A 19,191-nucleotide genomic window follows, 5' to 3' on the forward strand; every position below is an offset into this window, starting at 1 on the left:
TTGCTGTGGTTAATGCATTCATCCTACACAAGGAAATGGCTAAGAGCTGTGGAAAGCCCCCCATCTCACAGCTAGCCTTCAGAGAGCTGCTCATAAATGAGCTTGCTGGCTACAGCACCACAGCACCACTGCACCACATTCTGGCCCCCTCTACCTCTGTCCCTTCTGCTCCTGCCACAAGTGGTGTTCATCTGCCCAAATGTATTCCTGCAGGCATGGATGTGCCTCAGGGCCAAAAGGGCACAGCATGGAGCCCCCTCTATCCTTGGTACTGGGTCTGAGCTACAGGCAGTTAGATTTGGGTATGTCTCCAGGTCGAAAATTGAAAAAAGTAGAGGGGTAGCTGTAAGAGGTTACATTTTAAAAATGTACTTTTAACAAAGGCACACCTGTTAATTGAAATTAATTCCATGTGACTACCTCATGACGCTGGTTGGGATAATGCCAATAGTGTGAAATGCTGTCATCAAGGCAAAGGTGGCTATTTTGAAGAATCTCAAATATAAAATATATTTTGATTTGTTTAACACTTTTTTGGTTACTACATGATTCCATATTTGTTGTTTCATAGTTTTGATGACTTCACTATTATTATTATTATTATTATTATTATTATGTAGAAAATAGTTTTAAAAAAAAAAACTCTGTAAGGAGTTTTGACTGGTACTGTATGTGTTCATGAGAGGGGTCATATTAGTGTGTTGCCCAAACTGTTCAGATGCAACAGACTTAATTAGCAAATTGGCGGTAGAGACTTCAGACGTTCCTGGATGCTTGTGGTGGTTGAGAGCCTTATCTTTCCATGGAGGGTCATAATAGCTTTTGTCGGCCAACCCGTGGAGACGCTACAGACATTTTCGTGAGAAGTCTGATTTTCGGGATGTCTACTGGTCTGACAAACACTGCAGTAGCTATGCCACCTTTCACCACAGGTGGGGATGACCAACAACGGATGTCGGGGATTGAGACGCAGCCCATGCAAAAATATATATATTTCTAGCTTATTATGCTAATTTGATTTCCGCAGGGGCACGGACATCGACTCTGGGCGGTTAAAAGGACCTCCCTTAAAGCCATGTCTCTGTGTCCTGTCTCTGTGTAGTGCATACATCTGAATGCATCGAGGTGATGTTTCTGAATGAGGTGGTGCTAGGGAAGGAGCACTGATGGCTACGACAGCGTTTTGGCTCGAGGACAGGTGGAACCAGGTAGAGCACCACCACTCACAGCTCACTTCTGGTCTAATAGCCACTCACTCCCTTACCCTGGTGACAAAATCCATTCACTGTTATTGTCTCAGCCATGGCCAGTCTGTCTCTATATACATCGTTTAAAAGTGTGGGGTCACTTAGAAATGTCCTTGTTTTTTAAAGAAAAGCTATTTTTTTGTCCATTTAAAATAACATCAAATTGATCAGAAATACAGTGTAGACATTGTTCATGTTCTAAATGACTTGTCCTCTTGCTCAGTTGTGCACTGGAGCCTCCCACTCCTCTTTCTATTCTGGTTAGAGACAGTTTGTGCTGTTCTGTGAAGGGAGTATTACACAGCGTTGTACGAGATCTTCAGTTTCTTGGCAATTTCTCGCATGGAATAGCCTTCATTTCTCAGAACAAGAATAGACTGACGAGTTTCAGAAGAAGGTACTTGGTTTCTGGCCATTTTGAGCCTGTCATCAAATCCACAAATGTTGATGCTCCAGATACTCAACTAGTCTAAAGAAGGCCAGTTTTATTGCTTCTTTAATCAGATCAACAGTTTTCAGCTGTGCTAACATAATTGCAAAATGGTTTTCTAATGATCAATTAGCCTTTTAAAATGATAAACTTGGATTAGCTAACACCACGTGCCATTGGAAAACAGGAATGATGGTTGCTGATAATGGGCCTCTGTACGCCTATGTAGATATTCTATTCAAAATCAGCCGTTCTAATGAAGTGGTCACTGTATTTCTAAACATCTGGTAGATGGTCAGACGATATCCAGAAGAAGGCATCAGTATGGTTGTGTAGTCAACACTGTTGTATTGTTTCAGACCCATCCAAGGACATCTTCCTGACACTGGATGGTAAGCAGGTGGCTGTGCCTCAGGGTAAACCCACCAAGCAGCCCCAGTACAAGGACATCTTCCTGACACTGGATGGTAGCAGGTGGCTGTGCCTCAGGGTAAACCCACCAAGCAGCCCCAGTACAAGGACATCTTCCTGACACTGGATGGTAAGCAGGTGGCTGTGCCTCAGGGTAAACCCACCAAGCAGCCCCAGTACAAGGACATCTTCCTGACACTGGATGGTAAGCAGGTGGCTGTGCCTCAGGGTAAACCCACCAAGCAGCCCCAGTACAAGGACATCTTCCTGACACTGGATGGTAGCAGGTGGCTGTGCCTCAGGGTAAACCCACCAAGCAGCCCCAGTACAAGGACATCTTCCTGACACTGGATGGTAGCAGGTGGCTGTGCCTCAGGGTAAACCCACCAAGCAGACCCATCCAAGGACATCTTCCTGACACTGGATGGTAAGCAGGTGGCTGTGCCTCAGGGTAAACCCACCAAGCAGCCCCAGTACAAGGACATCTTCCTGACACTGGATGGTAGCAGGTGGCTGTGCCTCAGGGTAAACCCACCAAGCAGACCCATCCAAGGACATCTTCCTGACACTGGATGGTAGCAGGTGGCTGTGCCTCAGGGTAAACCCACCAAGCAGCCCCAGTACAAGGACATCTTCCTGACACTGGATGTTAGCAGGTGGCTGTGCCTCAGGGTAAACCCACCAAGCAGCCCCAGTACAAGGACATCTTCCTGACACTGGATGGTAGCAGGTGGCTGTGCCTCAGGGTAAACCCACCAAGCAGCCCCAGTACAAGGACATCTTCCTGACACTGGATGGTAAGCAGGTGGCTGTGCCTCAGGGTAAACCCACCAAGCAGCCCCAGTACAAGGACATCTTCCTGACACTGGATGGTAAGCAGGTGGCTGTGCCTCAGGGTAAACCCACCAAGCAGCCCCAGTACAAGGACATCTTCCTGACACTGGATGGTAGCAGGTGGCTGTGCCTCAGGGTAAACCCACCAAGCAGCCCCAGTACAAGGACATCTTCCTGACACTGGATGGTAGCAGGTGGCTGTGCCTCAGGGTAAACCCACCAAGCAGACCCATCCAAGGACATCTTCCTGACACTGGATGGTAAGCAGGTGGCTGTGCCTCAGGGTAAACCCACCAAGCAGCCCCAGTACAAGGACATCTTCCTGACACTGGATGGTAGCAGGTGGCTGTGCCTCAGGGTAAACCCACCAAGCAGCCCCAGTACAAGGACATCTTCCTGACACTGGATGTTAGCAGGTGGCTGTGCCTCAGGGTAAACCCACCAAGCAACCCCAGTACAAGGACATCTTCCTGACACTGGATGGTAGCAGGTGGCTGTGCCTCAGGGTAAACCCACCAAGCAGCCCCAGTACAAGGACATCTTCCTGACACTGGATGGTAGCAGGTGGCTGTGCCTCAGGGTAAACCCACCAAGCAGCCCCAGTACAAGGACATCTTCCTGACACTGGATGGTAGCAGGTGGCTGTGCCTCAGGGTAAACCCACCAAGCAGCCCCAGTACAAGGACATCTTCCTGACACTGGATGGTAGCAGGTGGCTGTGCCTCAGGGTAAACCCACCAAGCAGCCCCAGTACAAGGACATCTTCCTGACACTGGATGGTAGCAGGTGGCTGTGCCTCAGGGTAAACCCACCAAGCAGCCCCAGTACAAGGACATCTTCCTGACACTGGATGGTAGCAGGTGGCTGTGCCTCAGGGTAAACCCACCAAGCAGCCCCAGTACAAGGACATCTTCCTGACACTGGATGGTAAGCAGGTGGCTGTGCCTCAGGGTAAACCCACCAAGCAGCCCCAGTACAAGGACATCTTCCTGACACTGGATGGTAAGCAGGTGGCTGTGCCTCAGGGTAAACCCACCAAGCAGCCCCAGTACAAGGACATCTTCCTGACACTGGATGGTAGCAGGTGGCTGTGCCTCAGGGTAAACCCACCAAGCAGCCCCAGTACAAGGACATCTTCCTGACACTGGATGGTAGCAAGTGGCTGTGCCTCAGGGTAAACCCACCAAGCAGCCCCAGTACAAGGACAGCTACTTCTGCAACAGCGAGTACCTGGTCTACAAGGGAAACCAGTGTCGCATCCGCTACCTGCTGGAGCTCAAGTTTTAACTGGAGAGAAGTAGAGAGGGAGGAGGCACCTATGCATTCTAGGAGATGGTATTATTCAAGTAATTAAGGTTTTTGTTATTAATAGACACCTCTGTCACTGTGTGCAATATCCAACCAAAGTTCCCTATAATATCATATATATACTCTGTGCCTTATCCTTTATAGTATCCTAACAGGCTTTGAGTGAACAGTCTTCCATGGTCTATTGCAGTGGTTCCCAAACTTTTTATTGTCCAGTACCCCTTCAAACATTTAACCTCCAGCTGCGTACCCCCTCTAGCACCAGGGTCAGCGCACTCTCAAATGTTGTTTTTTGCCATCATTGTAAGCCTGTTACACACACGCTATACGATACATTTATTAAACATAAGATTGAGTGTGTTTTTGTCACAGCCCGGCTCGTGGGAAGTGACAAAGAGCTCTTATAGGACCAGGGCACAAATAATAATATAATTACAATAATCAATCATTTAGCTTTTTATTTAGCCATCTTACTGTACATATAAAACTTTATTTGTTCATCAAATTGTGAATAACTCACCACAGGTTAATGAGAAGGGTGTGCTTGAAAGGATGCACATACATGTATATCTGTAATGTTGGGTTGTATTGGAGAGAGTCTCAGTCTTAAATCCTTTTCCACACACAGTCTGTGCCTGTATTTCGTTTTCATGCTAGTGAGGGCTGAGAATCCACTCTCACATATGTACGTTGTTGCAAAGGGCATCACTGTCTTAACAGCGCGATTTTCCAAGACAGGATACTCTGAGCGCAGCCCTGCCAGAAATCTATCTGGCAGTGGCTTCTGATTAAATGTTCAGATATCGGTAAGTGGACTGAAGGCAGGGCATGAAAGGGATAACGAATCCAGTTGTTTGTGCTCGCTCAGATGCTTCACTAAATCACATTTGACATCCGTAAGCTTGAGTTAATTGGCACACAAAAAAATCATACAATGATGGAAATACCTGTGAGTTGTCCTTGTTAATGCAGACAGAGAAGACCTCCAGCTTCTTAATCATAGCCTCAATTTAGTCCCGCACATTGAATATAGTTGCGGAGAGTCCCTGTAATCCTAGATTCTAATTATTCAGGTGAGGAAAAACATCACCCAGATAGGCCAGTCGTGTGAGAAACTCGTCATCATGCAAGCGTTCAGACAAGTGACAATTATTGTCAGTAAAGAAAACTTTAAGCTCGCCTCTCATTTTTTTTAAACGTGTCAATACTTTGCCCCTTGATAACCAGTGCACTTCTGTATGTTGTAAAAACTTTACATGGTCGCTGCTCATATCATTGCATAAACAGAAAAAATATGCGAGAGTTCAGGGGCCTTGCTTTAACAAAGCTAAACATTTTCACTGTAGTGTCCAAAACATCTTTCAAGCTGTCAGGCATGTCCTTGGGAGCAAGAGCCTCTCGGTGGATGCTGCATTGTACCCAAGTGGCTTCAGGAGCAACTGCTTGCACATGCATTACCACTCCACTATGTCTCCCTGTCATGGCATTACCACTCCACTATGTCTCCCTGTCATGGCTTTTACATGTTAATTCGCTGAACACTAGATGGTTTAAGTACATTTTTTGCAGTGAAATGAGGCTACTCAGGTGAGAAAAAAACATCACCCAAATGTATGGCCCCATTGGAAAATCTAAATGCACTCTTTGAAAATGTGAATCACGTTTTTATTTGCCTTGGCCCTGATGGCATTGCGCGTACCCCTGGGGGAATAGCTGGTCTATTGTATTTGGCTGTTGGCAGTTTTACTCGTAACCTGAGCTCAGTTTGTAGAACATGGAACTTGCAATGCCAGGGTTGTGGGTTTGATTCAAATGTACAAATGAAAATGTATGCGCTCACTACTGTAATGACTAAATTTTAAATATAAATATATACTGTACTCTTTTAAAATTACAATCCTTATTGTAAATCTATTAGTCTAGAATATTTACTTTGAACAGACAAAAACTGTGGCTAGATTTTCAATGTACAGTAATTGTGCTATTTGCCCACTGTAATTGCTGTTATGGGAGGACTGTTCTCTTTACCTTTACTGGATATAAAGTGTGAATACTGTACCTTTACTAATGCAATACAGTACCTACCTGTGTCTTCATTCTGGACATGATTTTTTAAATTTTGCTCTGTATTTCTGACTCTGAACATAAACTCAGGACCCTATCTTTCAAAGATAATTTGTAAAAATCCAAATAACTTCACAGATCTTCATTGTAAAGGGTTTAAACACTGTTTCCCATGCTTGTTCAATGAACCATAAACAATTAATGAACATGCACCTGTGGAACGGTCGTTAAGACACTAACAGCGTACAGACGGTATGCAATTAAGGTCACGTCACAGTTATGAAAAATAAGAACACTAAAGAGGCCTTTCTACTGACTCTGAAAATCACCAAACGAAAGATGCCCAGGGTCCCTGCTCATCTGCATGAATGTGGCTTAGGCATGCTGCAAGGAGGCATGAGGACTGCAGTTGTGGCCAGGGCAATAAATTGCAATGTCCGTACTGTGATATGCCTAAGACAGCGCTACAGGGAGACAGGACGGACGGCTGATCGTCCTCGCAGTGACCACGTGTAACAACACCTGCACGGGCTCTGTACATCCGAACATCACACCTGCATTACAGGTACAGGATGGCAACAACAACTGCCTGAGTTACACCAGGAACACACAATCCCTCCATCAGGGCTCAGACTGTCCGCAATAGGCTGAGAGAGGCTGGACTGACGGCTTGTAGGCCTGTTGTAAGTCAGGTCCTCACCAGACATTACCGGCAACAAACAAAACATCACCTATGGGCACAAACCCACCGTCGCTGGACCAGACAGGACTGGCAAAAAGAGTCAAGGTTTTGTCTCACCAGGGGTGATGGTTGGATTCGCGTTTATCGTCGAAGGAATGAGCATTAAACCAAAGCATGTACTCTGGAGCGGGATCCGTAATGGTCTGGTGCGGTGTGTCACAGCATCATCGGACTGAGCATGTTGTCATTGCAGGCAATCTCAACGCTGTGCGTTACAGGGAAGACATCCTCCTCCCTCATGTGGTACCCTTCCTGCAGGCTCGTTCTGACATGACCCTCCAGCATGACAATGCCACCAGCCATACTGCTCGTTCTGTGCGTGATTTCCTGAAAAACAGGAATGTCAGTGTTCTGCCATAGCCAGCGAAGAGCCCAGATCTCAATCCCATTGAGCATGTCTGGGACCTGTTGGAACGGAGGGTGAGGGCTAGGGCCATTCCCTCCAGAAATGTCTGGGAACTTGCAGGTACCTTGGTGGAAGAGTGGGGTAACATCTCACAGCAAGAACTGGCAAATCTGGTGCAGTCCATGAGGAGGAGATGCACTGCAGTAATTAATGCAGCTGGTGGCCACACCAGATACTGACTGTTACTTTTGATTTTGACCCTCCCTTTGTTCAGGATCACATGATTCAATTTCTGTTAGTCACATGTCTGTGGAACTTGTTCAGTTTATGTCTCAGTTGTTGAATCAGGTTATGTTCATACAAATATTTACACATGTTAAGTTTGCTGAAAATAAACACAGTTGACAGTGAGAGAACGTTTATTTTTTTGCTGAGTTTACTTTTTATTTTCACTCACCTACTTTTGGTGAAAACATATCTCTTCAGTTACCATATGAATGTGAGTGCATGCAACATAATTCAATACGGAAGATATATGCTGTATCGGCATGGAGTAAGTTGCCTGATTGAGGGAATAACTGTAGAGATGATCTCCATGTTCTGTATATGTCCACAGAAGTTTGATTTGACTATACATTAGTGTGTGTCTATGAACGAGAAGATGCAGCTTTGCCAATCTATAATCCCAGTGCACTGTTATTGTTTATGTGTTGCCTATCAATTGTTGAAAGTGCCTGTGGTGATCAATGTGCTTGTCTCAGTTTATTCAGTGGCCTGGGCCCAGATTCACAAAGCGTCTCGGATTAGGAGTGCTAATCTAGGACAATTTTTGCTTTTTAAATCGTAAAGAATAAGTGATTCTATATCAGCTCTCCTACTCTGAGACACTACGAATACGGGTCCTATTCATTACACACAGCAGCCTGTTGAGAGAATGTCCTTCTGCATTGCCACCAGGAGGTGTCACTAGTGAGCACTGCCTCAGACCCTGTTGAATGTAGTCACCTCTCAGCCTTTTTGTATGCAATCTATTTACTTGAACCCATGATACAGGCTCAATAAACAAAATGACCCTCAAGCTAGCTGTCAGACCTCTGTCTGTTGCATATCTCTCTCTCTTCATCTAGATTTTTCAAAGTAATATTATTGTGCCCTGCTCCCAGTGTTTTGTGCAAAATAACTAAGGTTATACCTTCAGTGCTTTTGATGTCACTGTTGGTTGACACTGTTTAGTGGTTGTTGCCCAACATGTTTGCAATACACTGTATATACTCAGTTGGATCTGGTGATCCCATTCTTCACACAACACTTACAGCATTTCATTAAACAGCAACACCAACACACAAAGATGCCATTACAGTTTCTTCCTAACACTCAATTTTGAACATTGTCATCCAGAGATTACTATAATTGTCATCACCACAGCTGGTTCAATTACTAAATTAATAGATGATAGTTCAGGAAAAGATTATACCAAATTGTTTTAACTAACCTTCACTCTGCGTAATGTGACATTTGGTAAAAAATAATAATAATTCAACTCTAAATAATACAATAAATAACACATTTTTGGAAAAGGCCATGTCAACATGTACTGTATATTCCAGTTGCAGTTGTTACCACACAGCTGGTCCCAGGCTTGTGATATGGTGAGCTCTAGGACCCTGGGAAGACCTGACTTCTGAGGGGACAGTGGAGTGTGTGTCTGTCTGAAAAAAAATCACACAGCTCACAATGTGTGACAGTCACTGCCATACACAGTGATAGAGTGAAAGGAGGAGGGTTGAGAGAGATAAAGGGCATCCTCTCACATCTATCAGGGACTTAGACACTATCCTGAGGGAAGTGAAGTGATCAACAGCTTCTACACACCATCTCTTACACTAGTGTCCCTCTGTTACCACAGCCTGGTTTGGACCAGGGATATTCCCTCTGGAGTACACCTATAATAGACACTGAACTTCAAAACCTCTGGACAACCCACTCTGGCTACCTCTACCTGGAACCCTCACCAGTGTGGAACTTGTCCTGCTCATCCAGTGGAAATACCCACTGTAGCTGGTCTACTAGGACTTTTTCAGGTCTACTCATCTGAGGTTTCCTCACTAAAACAACCCTTGAGATATCCAGAAAGTACGACTGAAAAAAAATCTTGTTTCTTTGAATTGGACTGGACATATCATCTAATATTATGGGTAGGTTATGAGACTTCTTTGATCATTTTACACATTTTCATTCATTTTCCCATCTCCATAACATACAGTACATACGCCACAGGATGCATAGCTAACAGGTGTACATTCTGTTAGATGCACTGTGGACTTTTACATACATTGTAATCACTTGAACGTTTCATCACATTGTCATTGACGAGCTGAGAGTTGAGGGAACAAACTATTTTAAGTTATTGTTTTTGGGGGGAATGGGTTTTCTGCTTCAGGTCCATGCATACTGCAGTTATGTGTTTCAAAGTGAAGGTAATGTAAATGTCCAATGTATGTCTTATGTGTATGTGCTCTTAAGAAATTACTTCTCATCTTTTCAGTAAAATATAATTATCCTGAAGGGAAATATAACAAATGTTTCTTCTATTCCATCTGTTATCACTCATAATACACAGCCTTACCAAAAGTGTGCCTATACATCCATATTTAGATACATTTCTAGTCAAATATCCATGTACAAAATGTTAATTTTAAGAAAAGGCTTTTTAATTTATTCACATTGAAACAGATTTAACTGACTTCATCTCAGTGTGTTTCCCAGTTGACAGTAGCTGTGCAGTGACATATCGAGCTGACATGGAGGGATAGTGAGGGGGACATCGGAAGGACAAGCATGGGTGACTCACGTCTCTCTCAAAAAAGTGCTTGTCTGTAAGAGCCATTGAACACAGGTCACTGGCCCTTCAGTGTAAAACATACTGGCGCCGAAGGGTAGGGCTGCCGTCTTATCAGCTCTCAACCAATCATGCTATTTTGTTTGTGTTTTTGCATTGTTCATAACTTGTTTTGTACATAATGTTGCTGCTACTGTCTCTTATGACCAGAAAAGAGCTCCTGGACATCAGAACGGGGATTATTCACCTCAAATTGGACGATGAGTTCTTCTTCAATGAGTCGGGATATACTGCAGACACCCTACCAGGACCCGATCCCCGTGATTCACTGCAGAAGGAAACGGAGAGTTCGAGGCAAAAGATCGGGGTGCCCTCAAGGATCAGGCAATGAGTGGCTAATCTGCCCTTGCCTTCCGTTCTGCTAGCTAACATTCAATCACTGGAAAATAAATGGGACGAACTGAAAGCACGTATATCTTACCAACGGGACATTAAAAATTGTAAGATGTTTCACAGAGTCGTGGCTGAAAGACGACATTAAGAACATACAGCTGGAACAGAACAGACACTCTATCGGCAAGACAGAACAGCAGCCTCTGGTAAGGCATGGGCGGAGGCCTATGCATTTATGTAAACAACAGCTGGTGCATGATATCTAAAGAAGTCTCAAAGTTTTGCTCGCCTGAGGTAGAGTATCTCATGATAAGCTGTAGACCACACTATCTACCTAAAGAGTTTTCATCTGTATTTTTGTAGCTGTTTACATACCACCACAGAGTGAGGTTGGCACTAAAATGTCACAAAATGAGCTGTATTCTGCCATAAGCAAACAGGAAAACCCTCATCCAGATGCGGAGCTCCTAGTGGCTGGTGACTTTAATGCAGGGAAACATAAATCAGTTTTACCGAATTTCTATCAGCATGTAAAATGTGCAACCAGAGGGAAAAGAATTCTAAACTACCTGTACAAGCAAACATTACTGAACTACAGGTCTGTTTTGCTAGCACAGACTGGAATGTGTACCGGGATTCTTCCAATGGCATTGAGGAGTACACTACATCAGTCACTGGCTTTATCAATTAGTGCATTGAGGACGTCGTCCCCACATTGACTGTACGTACATACCCGAACCAGAAGCCATGGATTACAGGCAACATTTGCACTGAGCTAAAGGGTAGAGCTGCCGCTTTCAAGGAGCGGGACTCTAACCTGTAAGCTTATAAGAAATCCCGCTATGCCCTCCGACAAACCATCAAACAGGCAAAGCGTCAATACAGGACCAAGATCAAATCGTACTACACCAGCTCCGACGCTCGTCGGATGTGGCAGGGCTTGCAAACTATTACAGTCTACAAAGGGATGCACAGCCGAGAGCTGTCCAGTGACACGAGCCTACCAGACGAGCTAAATAACTTCTATGCTCGCTTTGAGGCAAGTAACACTGAAACATGCATGAGAGCATCAGCTGTTCTGGATGACTGTGTGATCACGCTCTCCACAGCCGATGTGAGTAAGACCTTTTAACAGGTCAACATCCACAAGGCCGCAGGGCCAGACGAATTACCAGGACGTGTACTGCGAGCATGCGCTGACAAACTAGCAAGTGTCTTCACTGAGTCTGTAATACCAACATGTTTCAAGCAGACCACCATAGTCCCTGTGCCCAAGAACACTAAGATAACTTGCATAAATGACTACCAACCCGTAGCACTCACGTCTGTAGCCGTGCTTTGAATGGCTGGTCATGGCTCACATTAACACCATTATCCCTAGACCCACTCCAATTTGCATACTGCACCAACAAATCTACAGATGATGCAATCTCTATTACACTCCACACTGCCCTTTCCCACCTGGACAAAATGAACACGTATGTGAGAATGCTATTCATTGACTACAGCTCAGCATTCAACACCAAAGTGCCCTCAATGCTCATCAATAAGCTAAGGACCCTAGGACTAAACTCCTCCCTCTGCAACTGAATCCTGGACTTCCTGACGGGCTACCCCCAGGTGGTGAGGGTAGGTAACAACACATCCACCACGCTGATCCTCAACAGGAGGGCCCCTCAGGGGTGTGTGCTCAGTCCCCTCCTGTACTCCCTGTTCACTCATGACTGCACGGCCAGGCACAACTCCAACACCATCATTAAGTTCGCTGATGACACAACAGTAGTAGGCCTGATCACCGACAACGATGAGATAGCCTATAGGGAGGAGGTCAGAGACCTGACTGTGTGGTTCAAGGACAACAACCTCTGCCTCAACATGATCAAGACAAAGGAGATGATTGTGGACTACAGGAAAAGGAGGACCGAGCAAGCCCCCATTTTCATCAACGGGGCTGTAGTGGAGCAGGTTGAGAGCTTCAAGTTCCTTGGCTTCCACATCACCAACAAACTAACATGGTCCAAGCACACCAACACAGTCATGAAGAGGGCATGACAAAACATATTCCCCCTCAGAAGACTGAAAAGATTTGGCATGGGTCCTCAGATCCTCAAAAGATTTTACAGTTGCACCATCGAGAGCATCCTGACGGGTTGCATCACTGACTGGTATGGCATCTGCGCCGACAGCAAGGCACTACAGAGGGTAGTGTGTACGGCACAGTACCTCACTGCCCCCCCACCCCCCCACCACCCTCCCATACGCTGCAGCTACTCTCTGTTATTATCTATGCATAGACACTTTAATAACTCTACCTGCATGTACCGAATTACCTCAATTGCCTCGACACCGTTGCTCCTGCACATTGACACTGTACCCCCTGTATATAGCCCCTGTATATAGACCCTGTATATAGCCACGCTATTGTTATTTACTGCTGCTCTTTAATTATTTGTTTTTCTAATCTCTGACTTTTTTGGGGGTTTTTCTTTAAACTGCATGGTTGGTTAAGGATTTGTAAGTAAGCATTTCACTGTAAGGTCTGTTGTATTCGGCGCATGTGACAAATACAATTTGATTTGATTTGATTTATTTTCTTAAAGGTGCCACACATAGGATTTTTTTTGTTTTGCATTGTAATTTTAGAAAATGTCCATAATATATCTGCAGTAATAGTGGAATTATAATGTTTCACAGTATGTCTTACCCGCCAGTGTTGTGATTGACTATGATATTTACATATTGATTTCTCCTGCCAGGATGGCATTTGTTGTCAAAATGGGAAAGCTGCTCTGTCATTTCCTGGTTGCCAAAATGTTACTGTTCCCTCAATTTGAGTTTATGTGAGAATACAAGCACTTTATAGTGTAGGGAGTCATTGTACCATCTAAATCGCTGTGAAATATATTTTCAACAACAAAAATATAATGTATTTTCAGCTGTTTGAAGTTGGTGGTTCAAAACCGAAAGTAAAAGACTCAAGCGTGTCTCCGCCATGTTACTGGGAAATGGGACGAGGGAGAAATTCTGAGAAGTGTTTCACTCTTTCTCCTGTCTAAAGTAAACACACCCTTCCGAGAGAAAAAAACAACGACTTTAGTAAGTCAAAAGGCAAGGATAGATTTCCTATGTGAGTGGAAGGTTGATGTTGGTCAGTGTGTGGATCGAAAGGAGAGCAGACTTACATAACCCTGCATTTATGGGTAACAATATCACAATCACTCAATTGGCCTGGTGCCCCACACCGTATCTAATGTGCCCATTACTATGATCTATTTTGTGTTCCCCAAATCCATGCTATACAAACACACCATGTAGCAAGGAGTAAGGATGATATGTTTCAGACAAACTGTTGTGAGTGCTTTATCTGAATCAACTTGTACATCTGTTTTTCTTAATGAAATGCATGTATTCTCAGTTCTTAATGGTTTTACGTCCATGTGATCTGGTAGTTTGGCTTGTCCAATAACCTCCAAGCAGTGAGGGGCTTCAGGCCAGGGCAGGGATCCCCTTATGACTATAATGCTCTAGAAATGTAATCATATCCAACATTTTACAAATTAATTTGCTTTGTTTTCTTTTTGGCTAAACGTTGTTATTATATTCTATTATATCAGACTGATGTGTTTGGACAAGTTTTTCTAATCAAAGTGAAATTATATAATTGAGAAAGAATATCAATACATGTAGACTTGAGAGATGACTCAGGTAAATTTATTGGTGAGTGTTGTGACATGCTGTTGGACATGAACAAAGGTAGTGAGCAACTGAAACCCTCAGGCTTACCAAAAGTCTTTGTTTTCCCTCTCTTATCTTCAGTACACACACATACTGTAGTGTAGTGTAGGATTGGCCTGGATGGGAGATAGTTGCTTTGACATAGACGCAGCTATTCTTACTTTTATCCTAAATGTTAGTCTCAGCCCTGTTAAAGTACACAAAAATACACACTTTTATTGATCATAGTGATTCAGGAGTTGCATTAAAACAGGGTTATATACCCCACCAACATTAGACAACTATACAAAAAGCCCTAAAATTTCATCTTTATTTAACTAGGCAAGTCAGTTAAGAACAAATTCGTATTTTCAATGACAGCCTAGGAACAGTGCCTGTTCAGGGGCAGAACGACAGATTTTGTACCTTGTCAGCTTGGGGATTTGAACTTGCAACCTTTCAGTTACTAGTCCAATGCTCTAACCACTAGGCTACGCTGCCACCCCAAGTCAATCAAATCAATGATGAGAGAATAGTCAGATTAACTGATAATGGACACAGACATAGTGGTGTAGCAGGATGATCAGAATGCCGTGAACCAAGAGGTTGTGGATTCAAATCCCAAGTGAGGACATGTTGAATAATATTTACTGTATTAATGAACATGTGCAATGTAATCATGTATGTCACAGTGAGTCAAACACACTAGGTTGAAAACACTATGTTAAAAGCATTGTTTGTGTGTGTCCCTAACCTTGCCAACAAACAAAGAGCTGTGAATGGATCAGTGCTTCACCAATCAGAGTGTTGATTGGCTCAGCCACAGTAACAAGGTGTGATGTGTAATGATGAAAATTATTTTGGGGGGGGAATGTTTCTTTGGGACCGTCAGGCGACGTCCTGATGCCTGATACACAGGAATATTCTTGCAACATTCCCATGAAACGTGTCTAGAATATTAACATATCATTTTCTGAGAATATGGCAACCATGTTCTGTATATGTTTGGTGACATTTCAAGATCATATAATTTTTGTAATTGTGTTTTTGTCTGTCTAACAGCACATATCCCAAAAAGAGGAGAAAGTAAACATTGCAATGGGGCCTGCTGCTGTAATGATGACTAGTCTTCTGTGAACTATGGAGAAGTCTGGTCCGATGCTGGCTTCTACTCCCAATCGCACAGGGGCCAACCTCACAACCAGCCTATGGGGACCCAACCCCACAGTTCCTGCAGAGGTGGGAGTGGTCACTGGCTCCCAGTCTCAGATCAAGGATCTGATTGGGCTGTTTGCAATGGTGACCCTTAACCTCATCGCCCTATTGGCTAACACTGGAGTCATGGTGGCCATAGCCCGCGCCCCTCACCTGAAGAGGTTTGCCTTTGTGTGCCACCTGTGTGCAGTGGACCTGCTGTGTGCCATCCTCCTCATGCCTCTGGGCATCATCTCTAACTCGCCCTTCTTCGGCACTGTGGTGTTCACCGTGCTGGAGTGCCAGGTCTACATCTTCCTCAACGTGTTCCTCATCTGTGCCTCCATCCTCACCATCACCGCCATCAGTGTGGAGCGTTACTACTATATCGTCCATCCTATGCGCTACGAGGTGAAGATGAGCATCAACCTGGCCATTGGCGTCATTCTCTTCATCTGGGTAAAGTCCATCCTGCTGGCCCTGGTCACCCTGTTTGGCTGGCCTGCCTACGGGGCCCACAGCTCCATCGCTGCCAACCACTGCTCCCTCCACTGGAGCCACAGTCGGCTGAGGAAGGTGTTCGCTGTGCTCTTCAGCGTGATGTGTTTCCTGCTACCCGCCGTGGTCATCTTCGCAGTCTACTGTAACGTGTACAAGGTTGCACGCTCGGCCGCCATGCAGCACACACCCACACCTACCACATGGGCCTCGTCCAACCCGGCCAAACGTCCCAACCGTTCTGACTCCATCAACAGCCAGACAACCATCATCACAACCACCCGCAGCCTGCCCCAGAGACTATCCCCTGAGATGGCCTTCAGCGGGGGTAAGGCTGCCCTCACCCTGGTGATCATTGTGGGTCAGTTCCTGCTCTGCTGGCTGCCTTACTTCTCCTTCCACTTGCACCTGTCCTTCAGCTCATCCCTGCAGAGCCCCGGAGATGTGGAGGAGGCTGTTACCTGGCTGGCCTACTCCTCCTTCGCTGTCAACCCTTTCTTCTATGGCCTGCTCAACAGGCAGATCAGGGAGGAGCTGGTCAAGTTCCGGCGCTGCTGCTCCTCCAGGCCGGTGGAGCTGGGTACCTCCAGCCACGAGGGCTCCCTGCAGGAGAACTTCCTCCAGTTCATTCAGAGGTCCAGCAACACGGCCGACACGCGCTCCAGCGGCGCCAACTCCAGCCCCAGGAACACTCTGGACCAGGGGGTCAGGATCCCTGGACAGATACCAGAGGAGCATGGCTAAACACAATGGACAACACACTTCAATATGGACTATTGATATTGACAGCCCTCTATCCTCGTAGCACCCAGAGTTTGTGACCTGACCAAGACAAACTCTGGGGCCTAGTTAACGTCGAAATGGCCCTGTGGTTTTTTCTGTTCCGGTTACATGCTCAGAAAAAATACTATACTTCATGTATGCCTCTGAGTAGGGGCTTATTATTTATTGGTATAATGGGATTTATTCAGGTAATGTCCCCAACACAAGATCATAGTGTTGTTTTAATGTGAAATATAAAATTATTGTTACAGAATTTCATTGACATTACCCTTTACTGTTGTTTCATTACAAAACTTTATGTAAAAATGTATGATTATTTGATGATTAGTTTGTATGTAAAATATATGTTGTGAAATAACATTTATTTGAGTTTACTGATGTTTCCAATGAACAGTGAGGAATTCTGTTAGAATACTGATATTTTCAACTTTTACAGCGGCCATGTAAAGGTTCTTATAAACATTCTATCGATAACACATTATTTAAATAAAGTGACAAGCATCGGTACAATAGTAACAAAATCAATTCATCTTTTCTAATAATTCTATCCATCTTACAGTGAAAAACAATGTGTCATGTGTAAGTATATGCAGTTGAAGTCGGAAGTTTACATACACTTAGGTTGGAGTCATTAAAACTCCTTTTCAACCACTCCACAAATTTCTTGTTAACAAACTATAGCTTTGGCAAGTCGGTTAGGACATCTACTTTGTGCAGGACACAAGTAATTGTTCCAACAATTGTTTACAGACAGATTATTTCACTTAATTTAAAATGCACTGTATCTGTGCCTTTAAACAGCTTGGAAAATTCCAGAAAATGATGTTATGGCTTTAGAAGCTTCTGTTAGGCTAATTGACATAATGTGAGTCAATTGATGGTGTACCTGTGTATGTATTTCAAGGCCTACCTTCAAACCCAGTGCCTCTTTGCTTGACATCATGGGAAAATCCAAAGAAATCAAGACCTCAGAAATTTTTTTGTAGACATCCACAAGTCTGGTTCATCCTCGGGAGCCATTTCCAAATGCCTGAAGGTACCACGTTCATCTGCACAAACAATAATAGTACGCAAGTATAAACACCATGGGACCACGCAGCTGTCATACCGCTCAGGAAGGAGACGCCTTATGTCTCCTAGAGATAAATGTACTACTAAATGTACGAAAAGTACAAATCAATCCCAGAACAAAAGCAAAGGACCTTGTGAAGATGCTGGAGGAAACAGGTCCAAAAGTATCTATATCCACAGAAGAACGAGTCCTATATCGGCATAACCTGAAAGGCCGCTCAGCAAGGAAGAAGCCACTGCTCAAAAACCACCATAAAAAAGCCAGACTACGGTTTGCAACTGCACATGGTGACAAAGAGCGTACATTTTGGAAAAATATCCTCTGATCTGATGAAACAAATAGAACTGTTAGGCCATAATGACCATCGTTATGTTTGGAGGAAATAGGGGGAGGCTTGCAAGCCAAAGAACCTCATCCCAAACGTCAAGCACGGGGGTGGCAGCATCATGTTGTTGAGGTGCTTTGCTGTAGGAGGGACTGGTGCCCTTTACAAAATAGATGGCATCATGAGATGGCATCAATGACCCCAAGCATACTTCCAAAGTTGTGGCAAAATGGCTTAAGGACAACTAAGTCAAGGTATTGGAGTGGCCATCACAAAACCCTGACCTCAATCCTATAGAAAATTTGTGGGCAGAACTGAAAAAGCGTGTGCGAACAAGGAGGCCTACAAACCTGACTCAGTTACACCAGCTCTGTCAGGAGGAATGGGCCAAAATTCTCCCAACTTATTGTGGGAAGCTTGTGGAAGCATACCAGAAACGGTTGACCCAAGTTAAACAATTTAAAGGCAATGCTACCAAATACTTATTGAGTGTATGTAAACTTCTGACTCACTGGGAATGTGATGAAAGAAATAAAAACTGAAAGAAATCATTCTCTCTACTATTGTTCTGACATTTCACATTCTTATAATAAAGTGGTGATCCTAACTGACCTATGACAGACTTTTTATGCACAATTGTTACTTGGATTAAATGTCAGGAATTGTAAAAAACTGAATTTCAATGTATTTGTGTATACATACACTAAGGTGTATGTAAACTTCCGACTTCAACTGTGTATATCAATGCAAGGGATTAGAGGCAAAACTAGTATACAACGTCAAAACAGCAACATGGAGATGTCAAAATGGAAGCATCCACCATTAATCAATATAGCCTTAATTGTTGTGGCTCGATATGATAACAGTCAGTGAAAGTGCAGGGCGCCAAATTCAAACAACAGAAATCTCATAATTAAAATTCCTCAAACATACAAGTATTTTACACAATTTTAAAGATAAACTTGTTGTTAATCCCACCACAGTGTCCGAT

The 19,191-nt window shown here is 44.2% G+C and overlaps 1 protein-coding gene across 1 annotated transcript; it reads left to right on the top strand.

Moving 5' to 3' along the window:
• Nucleotides 1-9,135: 9,135 nt before the first annotated feature.
• Nucleotides 9,136-17,458, top strand: LOC109903768 (probable G-protein coupled receptor). Its single transcript, XM_020500738.2, has 2 exons — nt 9,136-9,577; nt 15,391-17,458. Exon 2 carries the CDS (start codon nt 15,469-15,471, stop codon nt 16,762-16,764), a length of 1,296 nt encoding a protein of 431 aa, XP_020356327.1. The 5' UTR covers nt 9,136-9,577; nt 15,391-15,468; the 3' UTR covers nt 16,765-17,458.
• The last annotated feature ends 1,733 nt before the right edge of the window (nt 17,459-19,191 follow it).

The sequence above is a fragment of the Oncorhynchus kisutch genome, linkage group LG1 (assembly GCF_002021735.2).
Source record: "Oncorhynchus kisutch isolate 150728-3 linkage group LG1, Okis_V2, whole genome shotgun sequence".
Lineage (NCBI taxonomy): Eukaryota > Metazoa > Chordata > Actinopteri > Salmoniformes > Salmonidae > Oncorhynchus > Oncorhynchus kisutch.